At 43.9% G+C, this 26983-nt stretch overlaps 1 protein-coding gene across 2 annotated transcripts; it reads right to left on the bottom strand.

Annotated features, from left to right (window-relative positions):
• Positions 1-5085: 5085 nt before the first annotated feature.
• On the bottom strand, positions 5086-26823 carry LOC122212259 (protein S100-A15A). 2 transcript variants are annotated; one of them, XM_042926032.1, is made up of 3 exons: positions 26643-26823; positions 7359-7562; positions 5086-5399 (listed from the first exon to the last, which is right to left on the bottom strand). In XM_042926032.1, exons 1-3 carry the CDS (start codon positions 26643-26645, stop codon positions 5223-5225), a joined length of 384 nt encoding a protein of 127 aa, XP_042781966.1. In that variant the 5' UTR covers positions 26646-26823; the 3' UTR covers positions 5086-5222. The 2 variants fall into 2 exon arrangements, with proteins under 2 accessions (XP_042781966.1, XP_042781965.1); XM_042926031.1 differs by lacking the exon at positions 26643-26823 and having other exon boundaries at positions 7359-7687.
• Between the last annotated feature and the right edge of the window lie 160 nt (positions 26824-26983).

Genomic DNA, 26983 nt, shown 5'->3' with positions numbered 1-26983 from the left:
TTTGGGTTAATTACACTCTCTGTGACTTAGTTACCTCAATTATTAGGAAGAGATTAAAAATAGAGTCTACCTGCAGCCTACGGAATGGGGGAAAATATTTGCAAATCATTTATCTGACAAGGGGTTAATATCCAAAATATCTAAAGAACTTCTACAATTCAACAACAAAATTACCCTGATTGAAAGATGGGCAAAGGACTAGAAGACATTTCTCCAAGGAAGATATACAAAGCCACAGTGAGGTACCACCTCAGACCCAAGTGATAGTGAGGGTGTGGAGAATTTGAGACCCTTGTGCACTGTTGGTGGGAATGTAAAATAGTGCAGCTGCTGTGGAGAACAGTGCGATGGCTCCTCAAAAAGTTAAAGACAGAATTACTATGTGATCCAGTAATTCCACTTCTGGGTCTATACCCAAAATAATTGAAATCAGGGTTTCAAATAGATATTTATACATCCATGATCACAGCAGCATTATTTACAATTGCCAAAAAGTAGAAACAAGCCGGTGTCCATCCAAGGATGAGTGAATAAATAAAATGTAGTATATACTTAAAATGGAGTATTATCAGCCTCTAAAAAGGAAGGTAATTCTCACACATGCTACAACATGGATGAACCTTGGAGACGTGATGCTGCATGAAATAGACCAGACACAAAAAGACAAATGCTGTTTGATTCCACCTATATGAGGTCTCTAGAGTAGTCAAATTCATAGAGACAGAAAACGGAATGGTGGCTGCCAGGGCCTCAGGGAGGAATAATGAAGAGTTAGCGTTTATTGGGTTAGGGTTTCAGCTGCAATATAAAAAGAGTCCGGGGCACCTGGGTGTCTCAGTCAGTTAAGTGTTCAACTCCTGATTTCAGTTCAGGTCATGTTCTCACAGTTTGTGGGTTCAAGCCCCACATTGGGCTCCGTGCTGACAGTGTGGAACCTGCTTGGGATTCTCTCTCCATCTCTCTCTTCCTCTCTCGTGCTGGTTCTCTCTCTCACTCTCAAATAAATAAATAAATAAATAAACTTTTAAGAAAGACAGAGTTCTGAAGATTGGTTGCACAACAATGAGCACATATTTAACACAACTGAACAATACACGTAGATGGTAAATTTTATATATATATAGCCACAATTAAAAACTTAAAAATGTTTAAATGCTTCCTCCTAAAAAATTAACGAAATCTACCTTATAGTGTTGTGAGGACTAATAACAAATGAAAAATATTTATGATTTGCAGACTTTTTAAAGTTTATTTATTTATTTTGAGAGATAGAGAGAAAGAAAGCAGGAGCAGGGGAGGGGCAGAGAGAGAGAGAGGGAGAGAGAGAATCCCATGCACGCTCTGTGCTGTTAGCACAGAGCCCAACGCCAGGCTCAAACTCCCAAACCGTGAGATCATGACCTGAGCCGAAATCAAGAGTCGAACGTTCATGGGCTGAGCCACCCAGGCGCCCCTGTGGACTTTGTTAATATATATTATATTTTAATAAACAGTTTACACAAAGGATGTGTGACGTACTTAGTGCACTGCAGAGCTAGCACTGGGTGGGTACACACTGGGACGACTGCTCTCACGAGTGCCTGACTCCTCAGCTGGGCTGTGAGCCCTCAAGGACCCAGAATGGACCATCCATCTCTGCCTCCATAGGACCCAGCACAGGGACTGGAATACATACTAACAGCAAGCAATCAATAATAAGAACAAATAATAGCAAAAAAAAAACAAAACATTTATTGGGCTGTTACCACGTGCCAGGAACTGTTGTACGTGCTTTACCTACATCAATCCATTTCTCACTATAAACTATGAAGTTTGTACTGTCATAATCCCCATTCTACAGATGAGGACCTGAGGCCCACTGAGAGATACAACATTCAGTGCATCGGATTACTTGGGTGACATGATGTGACATCATGCACTTCCTGCCTCTGCCTGGAATGCTCTTTGCCAGTCAAGTCCTTCTTTTTCTTCCTGATCCAGCCAGGCACTGTGTGCTCTGCATCTATCTCTGACCCTCCTCCCCACACCCCTACCAACACTGAGTTAATTCTTCTCTCCTCCATGCTACCCAAATCTTCATACATCATGGCATTTTCCCCACTGTGTTATGACTCATCTGTTTCTTTTCTGTCTTTTCTTTGGGACCAGGATCCCCTTTGAGCAGAAATCACATACATCCCTGGAGCCTGGTACAAACTAGGTGCTCAACTAATACTTATTGAGGTGATAAGCGAATGCACAATTGAACTTTGATCTATCCCTTATATGATGCTGAAATTCCCTTTATCACATCCCACCAGCTTAGATCACTTTTATAACATGGCAGAATATAAATACATCAACCAAATGCAATCTAACTTCCTTGGCAAGAGGTTAGTCAACCTTGTGACAGAAAAATAGAGCTGTTTCTGACACATATAATGACAACTTTTCAATCAATGATCAAGCACTTATCTATACCTGTTGTTCACCAAGCCTCTCCTATATGGCCTGGCATAATAGCACCTTACTTACCCCAAATAGCACAATATATTTTCAAAGTATTTTTGTATCACTGCCTCATTTGATAACCCTGCAAAGTGGACATTACAGGTACAATTATCCCTATGTGACAGATGAGGAAACTGAGGCACAGGGAGTTACTCAAGTTTCTTCCTATGGACATGTGTTCTGCTTATGTGCCAAAAAGCACACATTAGAACAAAAAAAAAGTGGCTTTTCTGAGACTCTTCTTAGGATCCATTCACAAGCCTGGAATGGAGCTCACACTGACCTCTCCCAGTGGAGGTGAGGGTGAGGCTGATGATGTCATCCCAGGCCCCTGAGCCCTGAAGAGATGCCTCCCTTGAAGCCAGTCCCAGTGGAGACAGCTTTCTTCATCCAGGAATTAGGAAAACCAGGCCCCAGGTCCAGTGGGGGAGACCCAAGGCAGACGTGAGCCATGACCCCCTTCTGGCATCGTGTGCTTGTCCGGGGAGCTTGCACCAGTCAGGCCATGAAACTGCCCTTGAGATGCTCCCCAGCCCCCGGATAGACAGCCTAAGGAGCTTCAGGGGGAACAGGAACCAGGCTGAGTGACCTGGCAGGAGGGGTGTCAAGAATTGGGTAAGCACATCAGGGGAAAAGGCAGGGCCTATAATCAGACCGACGGATGTGGGGCAACCCAGGGGAGCGGAACCTGCTCCTACTTACAGGAAAGAACTAGGTCCTAGGTATGTGTCCCAAGAGTCCAACCAGGCCTGGGCCCAAGGCTGAGGAAATGAAGCCACACCAGCAGAGCCAGTGCAGAAACACCTCTCCACACCCCAGGAAAGGGCAGGAGGTCTAGGCTGAGCTGCACCTTAGCACCCAAAGATCTGTGGAACTCAGCAGTCTCAGAAGAGACAGGCAGGAAGAATCATCCCCTGGGCCTGGAGGAGGTTGGTAGCCTGGTCATCCATGCCTCTGGTCATGACTAAGAGGCCCACAGGAGGCAGCACAGACGCAGGCATCAGAGTCCATCCACAGGCCCCGTTCCTGCATTCCTCCTCCAACACATGCATCCACTCACTGGCAGAGGACACAGAAGGTAAAACACTCCCAGGGTGCAGCAGGACACTCACCTGCACTGGGCAGTGCAGGTCCCATGGAGTCCCCAGGAAGGTCCAGAGGGAGACAGCTGGGGCAAAGTGTTGTCAGTGCCGGCAAGGCCCAGGGCACATTGGGAACAACACCCTGCTTCAGAGCTTGATTGGTCAAAAACGAAGGCCCCAGCTCAGCCCATAGGGCACTGCCCCCTTGTGGCACACAGACCCAGCTGCTGGAGAGAACCAAACCAAGTCCGGTAAATGCCGGCCCCCCTCCCCCCCACCCCCGCCATCGTTTGTTGAAAACACATCTTTTTCATCACAATACACTCAGGACATGGATTTGCAGACCATCCTCTGAGAAGAAGCCCACCAAGATGGGCCCCAGCAAGGCCTAAAGGCAGAGAAGACTCTGCATAAAGGAGATGCTCTTCATCAGATTCCTGGGCTCCCAGGGAGAGAGAGAAAAATAAACACAGAGACAAGGGGTGGGGGGCAGATCCCTGCTGGGAGGGGTGAGAGACCACAGAGGACTTGGATGGTGAGTCACAATAGCCCCAAGTAGAGTAACGCCCGCATCAGCCTTTATTAGTAAAACCAGACCCAACCCTTCTCTTCTCCAGGAAGTCTTTCCTGATTGATGGGAGCCCAGGTTCCACTTTTCACTCTTCACCATAACAGATTGGAGTGTTGCCCTTTGCCCTTGTCCCAGTCTCTGACTCAGTGTGTGCAAAACCCACCTCACAATCTTTCCTCGCTGACTGGCCTTGACGTCAATTACCTGCATCATCCTCCCTTCTCAGGCCCAAGCCACTCCACTTTTAAACACTCATTCCTGGGGGCTCTCCTCTAGGCCCTCGAGGTGGGTCCTTGTCCAGTGTGCGTCGGCCCCCCTGCTCCCTGTCCCATCATGTACATGCAGAGAATGAGTGGTCAAAACATCACCGGTGAGGCCTGGCTTCCTTGCCAGAGAGGCAGCTCCCCAAGAGAATGGATGCCCCCCCTCAGACAGGGACTCCTGGAGGCCGGGCTGGGCCTCCCCGCTCAGACAGGGGCTCCAGGGAACTAGCGCCCTGCCTGCTCCCTCAGACAGGGGCTCCAGGAGACTGGGGCCATGCCTCCCCCACTCAGACAGGAGCTCCTGGAGGTCAGGCCGGACCTCCCCCTCAGACAAGGAGTCCTGGAGGCCGGGCCGTGTCTCCCCGCTCAGACAGGGGCTCCTGGAGGCTGGGCCGTGCCTTCCCCTTCAGACAGGGGCTCCTGAAGGTCAGGGCCATGCCTCCCCTCTCAGACAACGGCTCCTGGAGGTCGGGCCATGCCTCCCCCCTCAGACAGGGGCTCCTGGAGGTCAGGGCCATGTCTCCCCACACAGACAGGGGCTCCAGGGGACTAGGGCCATGCCTCCCCCCTCAGACAGGGGCTCCTGGAGACTGGGGCTGTATCTCTCACCCTAAATGGATGGTCCCCGATGTAGGACGCACAGCAGATGCCCAAATCCATGAACTAAAGAATTCCAGGACACATTTATGGGGTTGCTTTATTCTCTTCCCTCACAGCTGTTGGTTGCACACACATGTGGGTACACACAGACTCACTGGGCAGAGCTCTCCATCCGCTCCCGGACAGGCCCCTGCGGTGGAGGCGGCCACACATCTGCTAGTAGAGGCTGTGCTGGGCGCAGTAGTGGGCACACTGCTGCCGGTGGTAGTGCAGGTGGTAGTCCCTCACCAGACGGCCCAGGACGAAGAGGAACTCATCAAAGCAGATCTGGTTGTCCTTGTTCTTGTCTGCAGCCCGGAACAACTCTGAGATGTAGTAGGGCTCCTTCCGGCCCTGAGGAGGGGCAGAGGGTCACCCATCAACCCAGGCACATGGCCCACAGCAAAGGGCCGTGCCTCCACTGCCTGCGTGGCACCATGGCATGGCCCAGCCACAAGAGGCTTGCAGCAAACAGCCCATCACTCGGGCAGAGGCCAGGGCACCCTATGCTATGGAATCAGGCTAAGAGGCGGAGACATGGCGGGCACCTCAGCTAGCGGGCCCCAGGGCTGTGTGGGTTGACAGTGCAGCCTGGGCACCACGGGCTGGCTGACCGCCTGGCTGCTGGGCAAAGCTGAGCGGCCTGGCACCTCCTGACTTGTCTGCCCAGCCGCCCTGGCAGCCTCCCTGCAGAGGCCACCAGTCCAGGAGCTTCGGGATGGAAGGCTGGGCCCCTGCTTCACACTGGGAGCTCCTCCAGGCAGAGCCCACCTGCCCCTCGTGTCTGCACCTCCAGCACTATCGCAGGGCCACCAGGGGGTGGGATCAGATGTGTGCATGCTGTGGCGTCTGCTTAGGACTTAGGACTTATTTATGACACTTAGCCTGTGTCCCCTGCAGAAAGTGCAGAATAAGGGGAAAGAACATCATGGGCCCTGAGGTGTCCAGCATGTCCCAGAGCAGGTGGCCCTGAGGGATGAAGATCGGAGACAGAATAGGGGAGGAACAAATGCACGTGGGGTTGAAGGGGCAGCGAGAAAGAAGGCCAGGGTCAGTGTGCAGTGCGGTGAGAAGACAGGGACGAGAACAGAGTCCTGGGCAGGGCCTGTGGAGCATGTTCCAGCAGGGTTTGGCTGGTGGGTGTGGAGACTCAGAGTGGAGTCCTTGGAAAGCCTACAGGGAAGAAACCTGTTGCATCTGTCAGCAGCTGGGGGCCCGGAGGGTGGCCCTCATCTCCATGGGGAGCTCCATACCCTCTGTTTCCCCTGCCGCCCACCACCATCTAATTCACCTAATCTTATCTCCACAAAATTGGTTGATCCCAAAACTGAAGGCTTCCTGCTAGGGCAGGCTCTCCCTGGCTTCCTTCACCTCAGCCCCCCTGGTCTAATGTCTGTCCCTGGGGGCCCTTAACCTGGGGCGGGGCAGGGGCGGGGGTGTTGTGAGCATCGGACCCAGCCCCATGGGCTACAGACAGTTGGCCCTGGAAAGAAAGTCACCCTAGTCCCCTCTGTGACCCTCACAGCTACACTCCAGTAAACTGAGGGCAGGACTCTCCTCTGATGTTTCCCAAAGGTAGGTAAGGGGGAGACGCGCAGTGAACAAAGGACCGTTGCTTTTGGAATGTAGTGCCCTTCAGGGCATGGACCTGAAGTCCACTGGAGGTGACAGTCCAGAGACCCCTCCAGGCATGGCGCTGAGGGCAGAGGACATTACCCCACAGACACTCCTGCCAGCCTTGCAGCCCCCAAGACACTTGGTAATCACAGACTCTGATAATGGAGAAGACGAGCAGGCCTGAGAGGGTTTCTGAGCCCCAGGCTGGTCCGAGAGCCTCTGTTAGCCCTTCAGACAGCAGCTGGAAGGGGAGATTACATTCCCTACCCCCACCTGGCTTCTGCCCAAACTGTCCTCCCCCAAGCACAGGGACAGGGGAGGTTTGTGCCAGTACCCAGAAGGGGCTGAGGCTAAAAGGGCAGGTTCGGGGCAGGATCTCTGACTGAATGGGGCTTCAGGCAGAGGAAAGATCAGCACCTATTCTCTCAGGAAACAGGATGAGCAGAGGAATAAACAGGTTGGGTTGGGACTAAGTCTCAGGGATTAGGGCTGAAGTGGGGCCAGGCAGGAAGTTTCAGGAGAGGGAGGGAAGGGAAATAAAGCTGGCAGATCCTGCCCTCCCAACTCCCTCTTCCTCCTCCCCTAAGTAGGAATTCTCTTGGGAGGTAACTCCATGTATCTACACCCTCACTACTCGCTTCCAACCCCACAAGCAACCCTATACTTCATCCCCACCTGACCCCAGACCCCACACACCAGGCTCTCCATGAAGCGGGGTACATTGTCCATAAGCAGAGCCTTCAACTCCTCCAGGGACAGGGTCTCCACGTCTCCCTCCCGGGCTGCATACTGGTGGTAGCAGTGGATGATTTGGAAGAGGGATTCCTCCACTGGTGTGCCTGTCATGGTGGCTGGGCCGTGGCCAGGACAGGGAGAACTGGAGATGTAGTGCTGGAGGCCCTGGGGACAGTGGAGAAGCTGAGGAGAGAGCGGCCCCATGACAGACAGGCACTTCCTCCAAGAATCTTCTGCCCTCTCATTCTGTCCACCTCCTTTCACTCCAGCTGATCCCTTTTGCAAATGTGGCTCAGAGTTCCTGCCTCAAAGGAAGTTGTGCTGTGAGCACTCAGGACAGGGGTCTGTCCTTTCCTTGAGACAGTGGGCTTCCTGAAGACAGGAGCGTGTTCTCTGCCCCTAGACCCTACTCTCAACTTAGGAGTCACCCAAAATCAAAAGTGAAAAGAATCTAGACTCTTTGGTGCAAGACAGTACTAGACTACTTCATAGCACAAATGAAATATTAAAATTATACCACCCAGAACGCCCAGCCCTGCTCAGGTATTATTGTTTTCCTTTCTCGGTTGAATGTAGAGACAACACAAGGATGCCCACCTTTGTTCTGACCACCGCCTTGCTGCATGACCCTCTAAAGGGGTCTACTAGTCATCCACATGGTCCCTTCTGCCCTGAGTTGGGTTGGCCAGCAATGGGGCAAGCAAGGGCACCCACAGCCACCCCTTGTCACCCCACAGCACCGACCCCGGTGCTTTACACACAGATGAGGTACCCACAATCTCCCCCTCCACACATCCTACAAAGATGAGACCCCTGTTTTCAGGAGGCAGGTTATCCCATCAGCTCAGTGGTCCCCTCCAGATTCTGTGCAGGTAAGAATCAACAACTGCTGGTTCTGACTCTTATGAAGCCAGCCAAACACTAGATAGAGCCTTTTATACAGAGTATCCATGTAATCCTAATGAAGCAGGCATCATTTCCCCCATTTTCCTGAGGAAGAAGTGAAATCCAGAGATGTTAAGTAAATTTCCCAAAATCACACAACTGATCCACCTGGAACAAGATTCAAACCAATTGGGGGACCACAATTACCCTGTTGGGATATCCATCAACTGTACACATTCTCCAAAACAGGTAAGCCATCCATTTCTGCTTTCTCGGACCTGCACAGACCCAGAACCATCCACCCCACCTCCACTACTCTCTTGGGAGAAGTGCTGACCTGTGCAGTTGGGACAGGGTTGCTCTGAATCCACAGTGCTGGTCTCTGGTTTATCCCAGAGATTCCCCAGCGCTCAGGCAGGATGCATTTGTGTGAACAGGGGCCCAACCACCAAGTCCTATATTCTGCCCATCCTTGGTGCTTCTAATTATGGCAGCCAGTGTCATGACTCTTCACAGGTTCTTCAACAGCACGACTGAGCCTTAATTGCATTCCTGAGATGATATCACATGACACTTGCTTCCTACAATTAAGTCAACCAGTTTCAGGGACACACCTTCCTTCAGAGCCTGATCTGAAGCATCTCAGAATCACAAGTCACAATGTCCATACCTCAGAGCCCATCCTTCTGGCTCCTGGGCTTGGGTGGGGTCAAACCACAACTTAAATACATCTTCCTCAGGTGTCCTCCCTCAATTACTGAGTCACCGGACTCCACAGTCATTAAGCATATTAATTCATCCAACAAATATTTCTTGAGTGGCCACAGTGTGCCTGGACCTTGTTAGGTAATGTGAGTATGACATGGGGCCAAGCCACAGGGTGGGGGTGAGTGGAGGGGACAGAGTCTCACACTGGCATGATCCACTGTGAACAATACAGGCCTGGTGGCATGAATGGTGCCCCCAGGAAGAGACACTTTCTGCCTGGAGAAGAGTTGAGGAAGATTCAATACAGAGCTGATTTTGAATTGGGACTTGAAGAAAAGATTCAATTGCATGGAGAAGCAGTCTCTGGGACAGAGGAAACAGCAAAAACAAAGGCTTAGGGGTGTGAAAGAGAGAGGCTGGAGGCTGCTCAGAGGCTGCTCAGAGTCCACAGGGCAGATAATGAGCACAGGGACAAAACAAGGCTGGAGAGGCAAGACAGAGGCAACACAAAGGGGCCTGTGTGCCAAACCAGGCCTGCACTGCATCCTGTGCACAGAAAGAAGCTGAGAGGATTTTCAGTGATTGGGTGATGGGTGGGAAGTGAGAAAGAAATGGTAGGAACAGTTTTATTGTAAGAAATAACCACAATGTGGAAGTAAACTTACCCTAAGGGGGCTCCATATAAGTGCCACCTGGGCCCTTGAGGGACAGGTGAATTCCCTTGGCCCAGGGCACACCTTCTTTCAGCCCATCTCAGCCCCGCTCTCTCCTGGGAGGGGCCACACCGGCTGGTGAATACACCTCCCAGAAAGGGGGGCCAAAGGACAGGCGATTGAACCAGAGATTAAGCCCCACATCACAGAAGGTTTGAGAGAGGATAGGGAAAGATGTAAGCCAAAATCTTTTTCAGATTGCAGGGGGAGACTTCATCTATACAACATAGTGATTTCTCGGGGCGCCTGGGTGGCGCAGTCGGTTAAGCGTCCGACTTCAGCCAGGTCACGATCTCGCGGTCCGTGAGTTCGAGCCCCGCGTCAGGCTCTGGGCTGATGGCTCAGAGCCTGGAGCCTGTTTCAGATTCTGTGTCTCCCTCTCTCTCTGCCCCTCCCCCGTTCATGCTCTGTCTCTCTCTGTCCCAAAAATAAATAAAAAACGTTGAAAAAAAAATTAAAAAAAAAAAACATAGTGATTTCTCCAGTAAATAGTGGTTCACCAAAACACTTTCATGTTTCCAAAGTAAAAACAGGGCTCAAATTTCTAAAATGTAAAATGATATGGAAATGTCAACCTAGAATCATAGAGCTTTTATTGAATACTTTTATTTTAGCCATCACTGGGGTGCCTGGGTGGCTTAGTCGGTTGAGCGTCCAACTTCAGCTCAGGTCATGATCTTGCAGTCTGTGAGTTCAAGCCCCGCGCTGGGCCCTGTTCTGACAGCTCAGAGCCTGGAGCCTGTTTCAGATTCCGTGTCTCCCTCTCTCTCTGCCCCTCTCCCACTCATGCTCTGTCTCTCTCACTCTCAAAAATGAATAAATGTTAAAAATATATATTTTAGCCATCACTGTCCTGAGAATTTATCCCAAGAAAGTAATTAAACAGATATTAAAAAGCAATAGATAGTAAAAGGTTTACCACTGCATTATCTGCAACCAAGAAACAAAATAAAAATAAAAACCTTGAAACCACCTAACTAACAAATTTGGCATGCCAATATATCCTTGGACATTCACTGGATAATGATTTGTCACTCAAAAAGGATTCCATTTTTATCGTTTTTTTAATTTAATTTCTTTTTTAAATTTACATCCAAGTTAGTTAGCATGTAGTGCAACAATGATTTCAGGAGTAGATTCCTTAATGCTCCTTACCCATTTAGCCCATCCGCCCTCCCACAACCCCTCCATCAACCCTCAGTTTGTTCTCCATATTTATGAGTCTCTTCTGTTTTGTCCCCCTCCCTGTTTTTATATTATTTTTGTTTCCCTTCACTTATGTTCATCTGTTTTGTTTCTTAAAGTCCTCATATGAGTGAAGTCATATGATATTTGTCTTTCTCTGACTGACTAATTTTGCTTAGCATAATATCCTCTAGTTCCATCTATATAGTTGCAAATGGCAAGATTTCATTCTTTTTGATTGCCAAGTAATACTCCATTGTGTATATATACCACATCTTCTTTATCCATTCATGCATCAGTAGACATTTGGGCTCTTTCCATACTTTGGTTATTGTTGATAGTGCTGCTATAAACATTGGGGTGCATGTGTCCCTTTGAAACAGCATACCTGTATCAAAAGGGATTCCATTTTTAACCCATAGCTTGTTTGGAGGGAGGGGTCATATTGCACCCCTCTTCACCTTGCCTTTCACTCAAGCTGGGACACAATGACTCCCCAGACCATCCCAATGCACAGTGATGACCTCCTTCCACAACTGTGCTATAACTAGTCTTTTCACTCAATGCTAGACTGAGGGCATCTTCTCACCCACTTAATCAATACTGGACTGATTTTTAATGAGTATATAGTGATCATTTGTTTGCATGTATCAAAATTCGTTTTTTTAATCCATTATTAGTAGACGTTTAAATTACTTTAGATTTATACATTTCAATCAACTCTTCCTTAATAATGATATTTCTTCAGAATTTTGCCATGTGTGTTAGGTGCTGGGGAGAAGGGGGACAGAAATGAATTTATACTCCCTTCCCCTGCCAGAGTTGCTGCTCTGCACTGTACCCCACCTCCTACAGACCAGAGCTGCCACTCACCTCCCAAATACAAGCCCCCAAGTTCCCAGCTCCGTAGCTGCCTCCCCACACCCATGCCTAGACACAGGTGTCACTCCTGCACCAAGTACACCCATATGGAGACCCATGACTTCCTTCTGTTGTGGGGGGGAGGGAAGGAGAACAGGAGTACCCCAACAACCTTCCCCACCCTAATATAAAAGTCACTAGACACTTTCACAGTATTACATTAACCTATATCTGTCCATATATTTACCTTTACCTGTGAGATTTATGCTTTCCAATGCTATCATATTTCTGTTTAGTGAGTTTTCATTTCAATTTGAAGAACTGTCTTAAGCATTTTTTGCAAATTTAGTGATGAGCTCCCTATTTTGACTAGGAAAACAAAGAAGAAAAACCCAGGACCTATGGCTTCATGAGTGAATTATACCAAACATTCAAATTCATACCAATGCTTCTTAAACTCTTTCAAAAAAAATAGAAGAGGAAGGAACACTTCCAAACTCATTTAATGAAGCCAACATCACCTGATACCAAAACTAGGCAAAGACACTAAAGAAAAACTATAGGCAAATATTCTTAATGAACATACATGTAAAAATCCTTAATAAAATCCTAGCAAACTGAATTCAACAGCACATTAAAAGGATCATGCACCATGACTAAGTGGGATTTATCCCAAGGATGTGAGGATAGTTCAACATACGCAAATCAATCAAGGTGTTATAACACGTTAACAAAATGAAAGAAAAAATGCATAATTATCTGGATAGATGCAGAAAAGGAAACTGACAAAGTTCAGCACCACTTCATGATTAAAGCTCAACAAAACAGGTGCAAAAGGATCTTAACACCATATATGAAAAGCTTACAGTTAACTTCATCATCAGTGGGGGAGAAAAACTGAGATTTCCCTCCAGGATATAGCACAAGACAAAGACACATACTCTTGCTGGTGCTGGAAGTCCTAGTAAAGAAACTAGACAAAAAAAGAAAGAAAGAAGAAAGAAAGAAAGAAAGAAAGAAAGAAAGAAAGAAAGAAAATTATCTCTGTTTGCAGATGACATGATCATACATAGAAAACTCTAAAAACTAAACAACAATAAACCTGTTATAAATAATAAATTCAATAAGGTTGCAGAATACAGAATAAACATACAAAAATCAATGTGTTATGTACACAACAACAAACTATCCAAAAGAGAAATTAAGAAAACAATCTCATTTACAATAGCAAGAAAAAGAATAAAATGCTTAGGAAATAACTTACTCAAAGAGTTGAAAATTATGAAAATATTGATGAAGCAAATTTAAAAGGACACAGATAAGTGGAAAGACATCCTATGTCCATATGTTGGGATAATTAATGTTAAAGTGTCCATACTACCTGCAGTTATCCATAAATTCAATGAAATCCTTATCAAAATCCCTATGGCATTTTTTACAGAAATAGAAAATAATCCTAAAATTCATATGGAACTACAAAAGACTGAATAGCCAAAGAAATCTTGGGCAAAAAAACAAAGCTAGGGGCATCACACTTGCTGATTTCACAATTCATTACAAAACTATGGTAATCAAAACAGTATGGTATTGACATAAAACAAAAATATAGACCAGTAGAACAGAATAGAGAACCCGGAATAAATCCACACATATAAGATCAATTGATCTTTGCTAAGAGTGCTGAAATAAGTAAAGGATAGTCTCTTCAAGAAATGGTGCTGGGAAAACTGGATGCAGAAGAATGAAGGTGGCCCCTGGTCTCACACCATACACAAAAATCAACTCAAAATGGAGTAAAGACTTGAATAGAAGACCTGAAACCATAAAACTACTAAAGAAAAACATAGAAGAAAAGTTTCTTGACATTGGTCTGGGCAATAATTTTTTGGATGTGGAGACCAAAAGCACAGCCAACAAAAACAAAAATAGACAAATGAGATTACATTAAATTAAAAGCTCTGCACAGCAAAGAAAGCAATCAACAAGTTAAAAGGCAACCAACAGAATGGGAGAAAATATTTGCAAACTATATATTTGATATCCAGAATATATAAGGAAGTCATACAACTCAATAACAAAAAATATTTTTAATGGGCAAAGAATCTGAATAGACATTTCTCAAAGGAAGACATACAAATAACCAACAGATATATGAAAAAGTGTTCAGCTTCACTAATCATCAGGGAAATGTAAATCAAAACCACAATGATAGGGAGCCTGGGTGGCTCAGTTGGTTGAGCGTCTGACTCGATTTCAGCTCAGGTCGTGATCTCACGGTTCATGAGTTCAAGCCCCGCATCAGGCTCTGAACTGACAGTGCAGAGCCTGCTTGAGATTCTCTCTCTCTCCCTCTCTCTGCCCCTTCTGCACTCTCTCAAAATAAATAAACTTTTTTTTAACTTTTTTTTAACATTTATACATTTTTGAAAGGTAGACAGAGACAGAGTGCGAATGGGGAAGGGGCAGAGAGAGAGAGGGAGACACAGAAACAGGAGCAGGCTCCAGGCTCCAAGCTACCAGCACAGAGCCCGACACGGGGCTCGAACTCACGGACCGCAAGATCATGACCTGAGCCGAAGTCAGCCACTTAACTGACTGAGCCACCCAGGCGCCCCTAAATAAACTTTTTTTTTTTAAATTAAAAGACAAAATGATATACAATTTCATACTTGTTACAATGAGTATATTCAGAAAGACAATAAATAGCAAATGTTAGCAAGGATGTGGAGAAAAGTGAATCCTTGTATACTGTTGGTGGGAATGTAAATTGGTACACGCATTAGGGAAAAAAGTATGGAGGTTCCTCAAAAAATTAGAAATAGGAGGTTAAAATGGTGGAGGAATAGGGAGACCCTACATTTGCCTCATCCCTTGAACACAGCTAGATAAATGACAAATCATTCTGAGCACCCAAGAAATGTATCTGAAGTCTGAGAAAACAAACTGCACACAGCTAAAGTTAAAAAAAAAAAAAATGACACATCATGTAAGGTAGGAGCTGCAGAGAGTTGATTTGGGGGACAGAAGAGCTGTGGGTGCTTCAGAGGAGAGGGAGCCCTGATCATGGAGAGAGAAAGAAATACAGACAGTGAAAACATGTGCAGGAGATTGCATAAGGAAAACTCTTCCCCAAAACCATTGACTGGGAAAGAGCGAGGAGCTGAATCTTTTAGCTAAACTGCACAATTGTAGAAGCAAGAGAGCACAAAGTCTGAAGTTTTAGAGGTTCGCCATGGCCAGGGTCACCCCTGGTGGGCTTAGCGGTGCTCTGGTGGGGAAGGAGAGCGAAGATTCAGGGGGTGGGCAGCAAGTTCTAAGGATCCTCTGGGTCACACAGGGAGAAAGAGTTTTCCTTCTTGGAGTACATTTGGGAGAGTTGTCATGGCCTCTCTAGGGACAAAAGACCTGTTTGGCACCACTGAACTGCCCCATTCATTAACATAGGAATGGGGACACCAGCTAAGGGTGATGAGCCTTAGTGCCAGCGTTTTGCTGCACTTCACCATAAATTCCAACCCACTGCATGGTTCCACTACTGTTTTCTGGGACAAGCACCAGTCACAGCACAGGGACACCTTCCACAGAGGATCAACGCAGGCTCATGCCACATGGATTTCTAGGATTTGGAGTTTTGAAACCCAGTCATGAGCCTAAGATAAAACACAGGAGTGCTGTGCTGCCTGGCAGGTGGATGGCTCAGATGCAGGCAGGGTGAAGGCAGGAATGTGACAGAAGCTGGGGACACAGGAGGGGTGATTGTTTGCTCTTCTCTGAGGGCTTCCTGAGGAGTGTCAGGCGTCAGTTCCCTGCTCCAGGGATGAGAGAGAAGGGTGATACCATTTCCACCCCCACCCTTGGACCATCAACACTAACCAACTTCAGTGACCAAAATAGCACCGGCCAGTGGAGGCAAGACCACTTACACCAATCCCACCTCCCTGCACCCTGCAGGGTGCATCTCCACTAGGGCAAGTCTGCCTGAGAATCAGCACAGGAGGCTCCACCCCAGAAGACCAGAACAAAACTCTCACCTGCACCAAGTCTGCTGATCATAGAGGGTTACAAAGCTTCAGCTCTAGAGGAAATAAGATATAGCTTCCTTTGTCCCCCCCCCCCTTTGGCTTTGTCTTATGGGATACAGAAAAAGCTAATTTTTTTATTTGTTTTTCATTTTTCATTTTTAAATTTTTTATTTATTTATATACATATATGTGTGTGTATATATATATGTATATATGTATATATATACATATATACATATAGTGTACCTCTTCTTAATAAAGCCATTACTCTCAGGAGCAAGATTACGACAGACTCTCCTAACAGTCACACACCCAAAAAAATAGTGACCCATACAAAATGACAAGATAGAGGAATTTAACCCAAAAGAAAGAACAGGAACAAGTTACAGCTAGGGATTTAATCAATACAGATGCATTAATCAAGTAAGATGTCTGAACCGGAATTTACAACAATAATCATAAGGATATTACTGGGCTTGAGAAAAGCATAGAAGACACCAGAGAATCCCTTACTGCAGATAAAAGAACTAAAAACTAGTCAGGCTGAAATAAAAAACCCTAAAACCAAGTGGATGCAATGACAATGAGGATGGAGAAAGCAGAGGAACAAATCAGTGATATAGAAGATAAAATTATGAAAAAATAATGAAAAGGGGGAGGGAAAGAGGTATAGGATTGAGAATGTAGTCTTAAGGAACTCAGTGACTTCTTAAAGCATAATACCATTCATATAATAGGAGTCCCAGAAGAAGAGAAAGGAAAAGGAGCAGGTTTATTTAAGCAAATTGTAGCTGAAAACTTCCTTAATCTGGGGAAGGAAACAGACATCAAAATCCAAGAAGCACAGAGAACTCCCATCAAATTCAGCAAAAGCCGGCCATCACCAAGACATATCATAGTCAAATTCACAAAATACACAGACAGGGAAAGAATCTGCGGGCCACCTGGGTGGCTCAGTCGGTTAGTTGTCCGACTTTGGCTCAGGTCATGATCTCATGGTTCTTTGGTTCAAGCCGCATATCAGGCTCTGTGCTGGCAGCTCAGAGCCTGGAGCCTGTTTTGGATTCTGTGTTTCCCTCTCTTTCTCTGCATCTCTCTGCATCTCTCTCTCTCTCTCTCTCTCTCTCTCTCTCTCTCCCTCAAATAAATAAACGTTAAAAAGGTAAAACAAAATAATCTGAAAGCAGCAAGGGAAAAAAAGTCCTTAACCTATAAGAGAAAAGAGATAAGGTTTGCAGCAGATCTATGCACTGAAACTTAGCAGGCCAGAAGGGAGTGGCATGATATATTCATGATGAATGGGGAATATATGCAGCCAAGAATACTTTATCCAGCAAGGCTATCATCAGAATAGAAGGAGAGATAGAAATAAAGAGTTTCCAGGAAAAACAAAAACTAAAGCAGTTCATGACCACTAAACCAGCCCTGCAAGAAATATTAAAAGGAACTCTTCGGGGAGGGGGGAGGGGAGGGGACCAAAAAGCAACAAAGACTAGAAAGTAACAGAGAACATCACCAGAAATACCAACTTTATAGGTAACACAATAGCAGTAAATTCATATCTATCAATAATCACTGTGAATGTAAATGGACTATTTAGTCCAATCATTTAGCTCCAGTCAAAAGACTTAGGGCATCAGAATGGATTTAAAAAAGAAAAAACAAAACTCATCTATGTGCTGCCTACAAGATACATATTTTTGACCTAAAGACACCTGCAGATTGAAAGTGAGAGGATGGGGGGGCGCCTGGGTGGCGCCCAACTTTGGCTTAGGTCATGATCTCGTGGTTTATGGGTTCAAGCCCCACATCGGGCTCTGTACTGACGGCCCGGAGCCCATATCTTGGAGCCTGCTTCAGATTCTGTGTCTCCCTCTCTCTCTGCCCCTCCCCCACTCGCATTCTGTCTCTGTCTCTCAAAAATGAATAAATGTTAAAAAAAAAATTTTAGGGGCACCTGGGTGGCTCAGTTGGTTAGGCGTCCGACTTCAGCTCAGGTCATGATCTCACATGATCTCATGGTCTGTGGGTTCGAGCCCCATGTCAGGCTCTGTGCTGACAGCTCAGAGCCTGGAGCCTGCTTCAGATTCTGTGTCTCCCTCTCTCTGCCCCTCCCCTGCTCATGCTCTGTTTCTCTCTGTCTCAAAAATAAATAAAAACATTTAAAAAAATTTTTTAAAGAAAGTGAGGGGATGGAAAACCATCTATCATGCTAACGAACTCCAAAAGAAATCCAGAGTAGCCATAGTTAAATCAGACAAACTATATTTTAAAACAAAGACTGAAACAAGAGATGAAGAAGGGCATTGTATAATTAAAGGATCTATCCATCAGGACCTAACAATTATAAATATTTATGCCCACAACTTGAAAGCACCCAAATATATATCAATTAATAACAAACATAAAGAAACCCATTGATAATAATACAATAATAGTAGAGGGCTTTAACACCACACTTAATAGCAATGGACAGATCATCTAAGCAGAAAATCAAAAAGGTAACTATGGCTTTGAATGACACACTGTGCCAGATGGACTTAACAGATATATTCAGAACATTTCATCCTAAAGCACACATTCTTTTCAACTGCACATGGAACATTCTCCAGAATGGATCATATTGGGTCACAAATCAGCCTTCAACAAGTACAAAAAGATGGAGATCATTCCATGCATATTTTCAGACCGCAACACTATGAAAGTTGAAGTCAACCCCAAGAAAAAAATTGGAAATACCACAAATACATAGAGATTAAAGAATACCCTACTAAAAAATGAATGGGTTAACCAGGAAATTAAAGAACTTTTAAACATGCATGGAAGCAAATGAAAATGAAAACATGACAGTCCAAAACACTTGAGATGCAACAAAGGCAGTCCTAAGAGGGAAGTATATTGCAATACAGGTCTATCTCAAGAAGCAAAAAAAAAGTCTCAAATACACAACCTAACCTTACACCTTAAGGAGCTAGAAAAGGAAGAGCAAATAAAGCCTAAAGCCAGCAGAAGAAGGAAAAGAATAAAGATTAGAGCAGAAATAAATGATATAGAAATAAACAAACAAAAAAAACACAGTAAAACAGATCAACAAAACTAAGAGCTGGTTCTTTGAAATAATTCATAAAATTGATAAGCCCCTAGCCAGACTCATCAAAAAGAAAAGAGAAAGGACCCAATAAATAAAATCATGAATCAAAGAGAAGAGATCACAACCAACACCACGGAAATACAATCAATTATAAGAGAATATTATGAAAAATTACATGTCAACAAAGTAGGCAATCTGGAAGAAATGGATAAATTCCTAGAAACATACAAACTACTAAAAACTGAAGCAGGAAAAAATAGAAAATTTGAACAGACCCTAAACAGCAAAGAAATTGAATCAGTAACTAAAAATCTCCCAGCAAACAAAAGCCCAGGACCAGATGGCTTCCCCAGGGAATTCTACCAGATATTTAAGAAAAGTTAATACCTACTTTTCTCAAAGTGTTCCAAAAAATAGAAATGTTCCAAAAAATAGAATGTTCCAAATAAATAGAAAAAATAGAAATGTTCCCAAAAAAAATAATAAAATGTTCCAAAAAATAGAAAAAATAGAAACTTCCAAACTCCTTCTACAAGGCCAGCATTACCTTGATTCCAAAACCAAAGACCCCACTAAAAAAAATTTATAGGCCAATATCCCTGATGAACATGGATGCAAAAATTTTCAACAAGATACTAACAAATTGAAACCAACAGTACTTTAAAAGAACTATTCACCACAATCCAGTGGGATTTATTCCTGGCCTCCAGGGGTGGTTTGATAGTTGCAAATCCATCAACATGATACACCACATTAATAAAAGAAAGGATAAGAACCATATGATTCTCTCAATAGATGTAGAAAAAGCATTTGACAAAATACAGCATCAACTCTTGATAAAAATCCTCAACAAAGTAGGTATAGATGGAACATACCTGAACATCATAAAATCCATATATGAAAGACCCACAGCTAGTATCATCCTCAAGAGGAAAACTGAGAGCTTTTCCTCTATGGTCATGAACAAGACAGGAATGTCCACTCTCACCATTTCTATTTAAAATCTCACTGGAAGTCTTAGCCTCAGAAATCAAACAGCGAAAAGAAAAAAAAAAGCATCCAAATCAGCAAGGAAGAAGTCAAGCTTTCACTATTTGCAGACGACATGATATTCTATGTCGATAACCCAAAGACTCCACAAAAAATTGCCAGAACTAATACATGAATTCAGCAAAGTCACAGGATATAAAATCAATCTACGGAAATCTGTTGCATTTCTATACACCAATAATGAAGCACCAGAAAAAGAAATCAAGGAATCAATCCCATTTACAGTTGCACCAAAAACAATAAGATATCTAGGAATAAACATAACTAAAGAGGTAAATGATCTATAGTCTGAAAACTATAGAACACTTATGAAAGAAACTGAAGAGGGAACAAAGAAATGGGAAAACATTCCATGTTCATGGATTGGTAGAACAAACATTGTTAAAATGTCAATACCACCCAAAGCAATCTACACATTTAATGCAATCTCTATCAAAATACCACCAGCATTTTTCACAGAGCTAGAACAGTCCTAAAATTTGTATGGAACACAAAATAAACTGAATAGCCAAAGCAATCCTGAAAAAGAAAAGCAAAGATGGAGACATCATGATTCTAGACTTCAAGCTATATTATAAAACTGTAGTCATCAAGACAGTATGGTACTGGCACAAAAACAGACACACAGATCAATGGAACAGAATAGAAAACCCAGAAATGGACCCACAACTGTATGGTCAACTAATCTTTGACAAAGCAGGAAAGAATATCCAATGGAAAAAAGATAGTCTCTTCAACAAATGGTGTTGGGGAAACTGGACAGCGACATGCAGAAAAACAAACCTGGACCACTTTCTTACACCATACTCAAAAATAAACTTAAAATGGATGAAAGACCTAAATGTGAGCCAGAAAACCATCAAAATCCTGGAGAAGAACACAAGCAGCAACCTCTTTGACCTCAACTGTAACAACTTCTTACTAGACACATTGCCAAAGGCTAGGGAAGCAAAAGCAAACATGAACTATGGGGACCTCATTAAGGTAAAAAGCTTCTGCACAGTGAAGGAAACAATCAACAAAACTAAAAGGCAGCCTACAGAATGGGAGAAGATAATTTCAAATGACATATCTGATAAAGGGTTAATATCCAAAATCTGTAAAGAATTTATCAAACTCAACACCAAAAAACAAATAATCCAGTTAAGAAATGGGCAGAAGACATGAGCAGACATTTTTCCAAAGAAGACTTCCAGATGGCTAACAGATACATGAAAAGATGCTCAACATCTCTCACCATCAGGGAAATACAAATCAAAATCACACTGAGATACCACCTCACACCTGTCAGAATGGCTAAAATTAACAACACAGGAAACAACAGATGTTGGCGAGGATGTGGAGAAAGGGGAGCCCTCTTGCACTGCTGGTGGGAATGCAAACTGGTGCAGCCACTCTGGAAAACAGTATGGAGGTTCCTCAAAAAGTTAAAAATAAAACTGAAACCAAGAGTCAGTCGCTTAACTCACTGAGCCACCCAGGCGCCCCTAAAAAAAGAAATATTTAAAAAATAATACTAATATAAAATACCTTTCAAGAACAAAAAGAAAATTGGCAATAGAATTACCTTATGATCCAGCAATCTCAATTCTGAGTATACATCCAAAAGAAATGAAATCAGAAGCGCCTGGGTGGCTCAGTCAGTTGAGTGTCCGACTTCAGCTCAGGTCATGATCTCACAGCTTGTGGGTTCAAGCCCCGTGTTGGGCTCTGTGTTGACAGCTCAGACCCTGGAGCCTGCTTCGGATTCTGTATCTCCCTCTGTCTCTCTGCCCCTCCCCTGCTTGTGCTCTGTGTGTGTGTCTCTCTCTCAAAGATAAATAAACATTAAAAAAAATTTTTTTAATGAAATCAAGACCTCAAGGAGATAATCTGTACTCCCATATTCTTTTCAATGTTATTTAATAATAGCCAAGATATGGAAACAACCTAACTTTCCACTTAAGGATAAATGGATAAAGAAATTGTGGCATGTATGTACAATGGAGTATTATTTAGCCATAAAAAGGAAAGCCTGCCATTTTCAATATGAGTGAACCTGGTAGACATTATGCTAAGTGAAACAAGACAGATAAAGACAAAGCGATGCTGCATGATCTCACTAGATGTAGTGACATTGAGCTCAGAAAAACAGTAGAAAGGTGGTTACCAAGGGCTAGCGGTAGGGTGAAATGGGGAAATGTTGGTCAAGGGATACAGAGTTTTGGTTATGCAAAATGAATAAATACTGAAGATCTAATGTAAAACAAAGTGGCTAAGGTTAATAATTTATTGTATACTTGTAATTTGATAAGAGAGTAGATCATAAGCATTCTCACTACATAAAAAAAATATAATTATATGAGGTGACTAATATGTTAATTAGCTTGATCATAATACACAATGTATTAAGTATAATCATCAAATTATACACCTTAAGTATATACAGTTATTAACTGTCAAATACTTTTCAATCTAATGAAAGAATGATGCCCTGCCTTATAGAAGATTATAGTCTGGAGGTAGAAGCAGACACCTACACAAAATGTAAAGGTAACGTATCTAGAAAAGAACCACAAGTTTAGTGCCAAAGCCACATCCCTACGGTAACCAGAGCACAGTCCTAGCCCTCACCTCGGTCCCATTGTGAAGACCAGCCATTGAAAGCGACACCTTGTAGCAGCCACAAGCTACTGCAGCAAAGGACTCTAGTTAGCTTGAGAAAGACTCACTGGAAAGTGGCTCTGCAGCCCAAGACCTCAAGAGAACATTAGGTTGGGGTGGGGGGGAGCAGGATTCAAACAATTACTTTAAAAAGTAAAGAAACATGGCCACTTTGACACCGAAGATGAAGAATCAGGTTATAATAGTTAAATGTTGAGGCTCCATCTGGGATTTTTACCAGTTCTCCTTCCTATTTTACAGATGTGTTTTATCTTTATGATTAGAGCCAACTGATATCATAGTCAATGGCCTCACTGATTGATATCTGGAACCAGTAGTGATGGTCTATGCTTGAAGACTGGTTACTAGATGCTTTAGAATCTTTAGGGAGAATGTTTAAAATGAAAAAGAAACAAAGTGTGGTATTATTGCATTTTCTGGACAACTTAATTTTTTGCCATATAAAAAATTAGAATAGTATCATAGTATGGGGAGTGCCGGGGCTGCTTCTGCAGGATGGGGAGACTTCTGGAAACTGAGAAGATAAGCTTCCTCTGTGCTTAGCAAAGACTTCACACCTACCCATTCATCTTACCTGAATAACAATTGCTGATAAGGAGCCCAAGGAACAAGTTAAGGAACAAGCTCAAAGTGACTTAGATACTAAATGCAGAGGCATAATTCAAACCTAGACTGTCTAGCTCCACAGCACCTGTTCTCTTCTCTTTTTTAAACAGCTCTATTGAGATATCATTAACATATAAAAATTGCATATATTTAAGGTATACAATTTGAAGGTTTGACATATGCATACATTGTAAAATGATCACATAATTGAGCTAATTAACATATCTGTCACCTCACATTACTACCACTGTGTGTGTGTGTGTGTGTGTGTGCGCGCGCGCGCATGTGTGTGTGTGTGTGTGTGTGTGTGTGTGTGTGTTTGGGAAGATTTAAGATTTATCCTCCCAGCAGATGGCAAGTCTACAATACAGTTTTGTTAACGATCATCACCATGTGGTACATTAACCACATTATCTTGTCTCTGAATAACAGAATCCAGCTGGGTGAAAAGTCCTGCAGTTAGAGAATATTGCTGATACAAAGGCACCCACACATGATAGCCAGCCAGATATGTTCAAGAGACAGAAAGAAGACAGCCAGAATAATGTAAATGAAGAGCAGAGAGAGAGAGATAGGAGATTAGCTTAACTCTGTGAGGGAAGCAGAGGCCAGACCAAGGAAGACTTCACAAATTTGGAGTTTACTCTAAATGGGATGAGGAGCTGTTAAAAGATACTCCATGTTCATGGACCAGAAGACTCTGTTATTGCAAAGGTGTCAGTTCTCTCAAAACTTTCCATAGATTCAGCACAATCTCTGTCAAAATCCTAGTCAGGATTTTGGAGAAATTGACAAGGTAATTCTAAAAAGTATAGGGGATACAAAAGGCTCAGAATATCACAATTACGAAGAACAAGAGTTGGAGAAGTCACAGTACTAGATGTTGAGGTTTATAACAACAGCTACCATGGGGGAGGGGGGGGCACAGAGGGCACAGAAACAAGAGCAACACACCTGCCAGTCCCACCCAGCTTGGCATCCCGCCACCCACTAAACGAGATGCTCAAGTCTCTGGTCCACAACAGATGGACCGAGCTCCAGTCAGAGCAGAACCAGAATCTTGGGAGACCTCAGGTCTGCACTCAGGGGCTGATATCAAGGGTGGGATTGTGTCCAAGCCTCCAAAATGAAAGGGACATAACATCAGGGACCTGATCTGCCTAGACCTCCGTATGAAAAAGTCACTGAACTGTAATGGTTTTAACAGAAAGCAGCAGGCAGTGCTACCTTTCTCTTACTATCCCTGGGTACAAAGTTTCAAGATGGAAGAGAGAAAGAAAAGAATGATTGGTTAGACGGCATTTGCATCTGGACTCTGTCAGTAGATGAGCTAAAAGCAAAGGGGCTGTGGCACAGAATTTTATTGTCAGCCTGAGCAAAAGCACTTGAAGGACAAGGCAGCTGGCCTTCAGTTTGGGGACTTAAATCAAAAACCAGGGGCGCCTGGGTGGCTCAGTTGGTTAAGTGCCCGGAGCCTGGAGCCTGCTTTGGATTCTATGTCTCCCTCTCTCTCTGCCCCTCCCCTGCTCAAGCTCTGTCTCTCTCTCTCTCTCTCTCTCTCCCAAAAGTAAATAAACATTAAAAATAAATAAATAAACAGACAAACAGAATTTAAAAGGCAACTACTGAATTGGAGGAGGTATTTGCAAATGACATATCTGATAAAGGGTTATTATCTGAAATATATAATGAACTTACACAACTCAACGCCCAAAAAAACAAATAATCCAATTTTAAAATGGGCAGAAGAAATAAATAGACATTTCTCCAAGGAAGACATACAGATGGCCAACAGACACATGAAAAAAGGTTAAACATCACTCATCAGGAAAATACAAATCAAAACTACAAAATCAAAAACACAAGAAACAACGTGTTGGCAAGGATTTGGAGAGAAAAAAACCCTCAAGCACTGTTGGTGGGAATGCAAACTGGTGCAGCCACTGTGGAAAACAGTATGTAGGTTCCTCAAAAAGTTACAAATAGAACAACAATATGATCCAGTAAACTTTCTAATGGGTATTTACCCAAAGTATACGAAAACACTAATTCAAAGGGACACATGCATCCCTAAGTTTGTAGCAGCATTATTTACAGTAGCCAAGTTATGGAAGCAGTCCAAGTGTCCATCAGTTGATGAATGGATAAAGAAGATGTAGTATATACATGTAAGGAGTATTATTCAGCCATAACAAAGAATGAAATTTTGCCATCTGCAATGACATGGATGGAGCCAGAGATCATAATGCTAAATGAAATAAATCAGTCAGAAAAAGATAAATACTATATGATTTCATCCATATGTGGAATTTAAGAAACAAAACAAATGGGCAAAGGGGAAAAAAAGAGAGAGGCAAACCAAGAAACAGACTTTCAACTATAGAGAATACACTGATGGTTACCAGGGAGGAACAGAGGTAGGGAGACAGGGGAAATAAGTGATGAGGGTTAAGGATGCACTTGTCATGATGAGCAGCAGGTGATGTGGGAGTATTGGATCACTATATTGTACACCTGAAACTAGTATAACATTGTATGTCAGCTATATGAGAATTCAAATTAAATTAAAATTTCAGGGGTGACTGGCTAGCTCAGAAAAGCATGTGACTTTTGATCCCGGGGACAAGCCCCACGTGAGGGTAGAGATTATTTAATATATAAAACTTTTTTAAAAATAAAAAATGTTAGGGGCTCCTGGGTGGCTCAATCAGTTAAGCATCCAACTTCAGCTCAGGTCATGATCTCACGGTTCATGGGTTCGAGCCCGGTGTCAGGCTCTGTGCTGACAGCTCAGAACCTGGATCCTGCTTTGAATTCTGTGTCTCCCTCTCTCTCTGCCCCTCCTCCACTTGCTCTCTGTCTCTCTCACTCAGAATGGACATTTTAAAAAAAAACTTTAAAAAATAAAAATGTTTAAAAACTAAATAAAAAAACACACATAAAAAGGGAACAAATCAATTTTTACTCTATCCCATTGACACCCCACACCCATCCACCAGAGTGAATAATTCAGAGGTCTGTGTTCTTTGGAGCTGGGAGATAATAGAAAATATATCATTGGTTTCTGCCCCCCCTCCCCCAGTGCTTGGCACAAAGCTCCTGAAACCCTTGTAATTTCCTGGGTGACAGGAGTGTCTATTGTTCTAATGAGGCAATTCTGGGTGGGTGCTTGGAGGACTCCCAGGTGGGGACTGGTCACCAGAAAGACCAAGCCCTGATTAGAAGCTTGAAATTTTCACCCCCCATCCCCATCCTCCAGAGAGGGTCTGGAAATTGAGTTAATAATCCACCATGCCTATGTGAGAAAGCCTCCATAAAATCCAAAACAATATGGGGTTCATAAGCTTCCAGGTGAGTAAACAGAGGGGTGTGCCTGGACAAAGCATGGGAGCTCCATGCCCCTTCCCACATACCTCGCCCTACACATCTCTCCATCTGGTTGTTCATCTGTATTCCTTACCATTTCCTTAATAAACTGGCAAGTGTAGGTGTTTCCCTGAGTTTTGTGAGCTCCTGTAGCAAATTATTCAAATCCAAGGTGTAGGAGCTCAGGGGAAAGTCCAATTTGTTGGACAGAAGTTGTGAGTAACCTGGGTGCCTACTTCTTGTATTGGCATCTGAAGTGGAGGTGGGGCCAGTCTGGTGGGACTGAGCCCTTTGCCCATGGGATCTGATGCTGTCTCCAGGTTGGTAGTGTCAGAATTGAGTTAAAGTGTAAGACACCAGCTGGCGTCACAGAAATTTGCTTGGTGTGGGGTAAAAACTCCACACATTTGGTGACCAGAAGTCAGAAGTGAAGTG

Source organism: Panthera leo, chromosome F3 (genome assembly GCF_018350215.1).
Source record: "Panthera leo isolate Ple1 chromosome F3, P.leo_Ple1_pat1.1, whole genome shotgun sequence".
NCBI classification, from domain to species: Eukaryota; Metazoa; Chordata; class Mammalia; order Carnivora; family Felidae; genus Panthera; species Panthera leo.
This window is presented reverse-complemented; position numbering and strand designations above follow the sequence as displayed.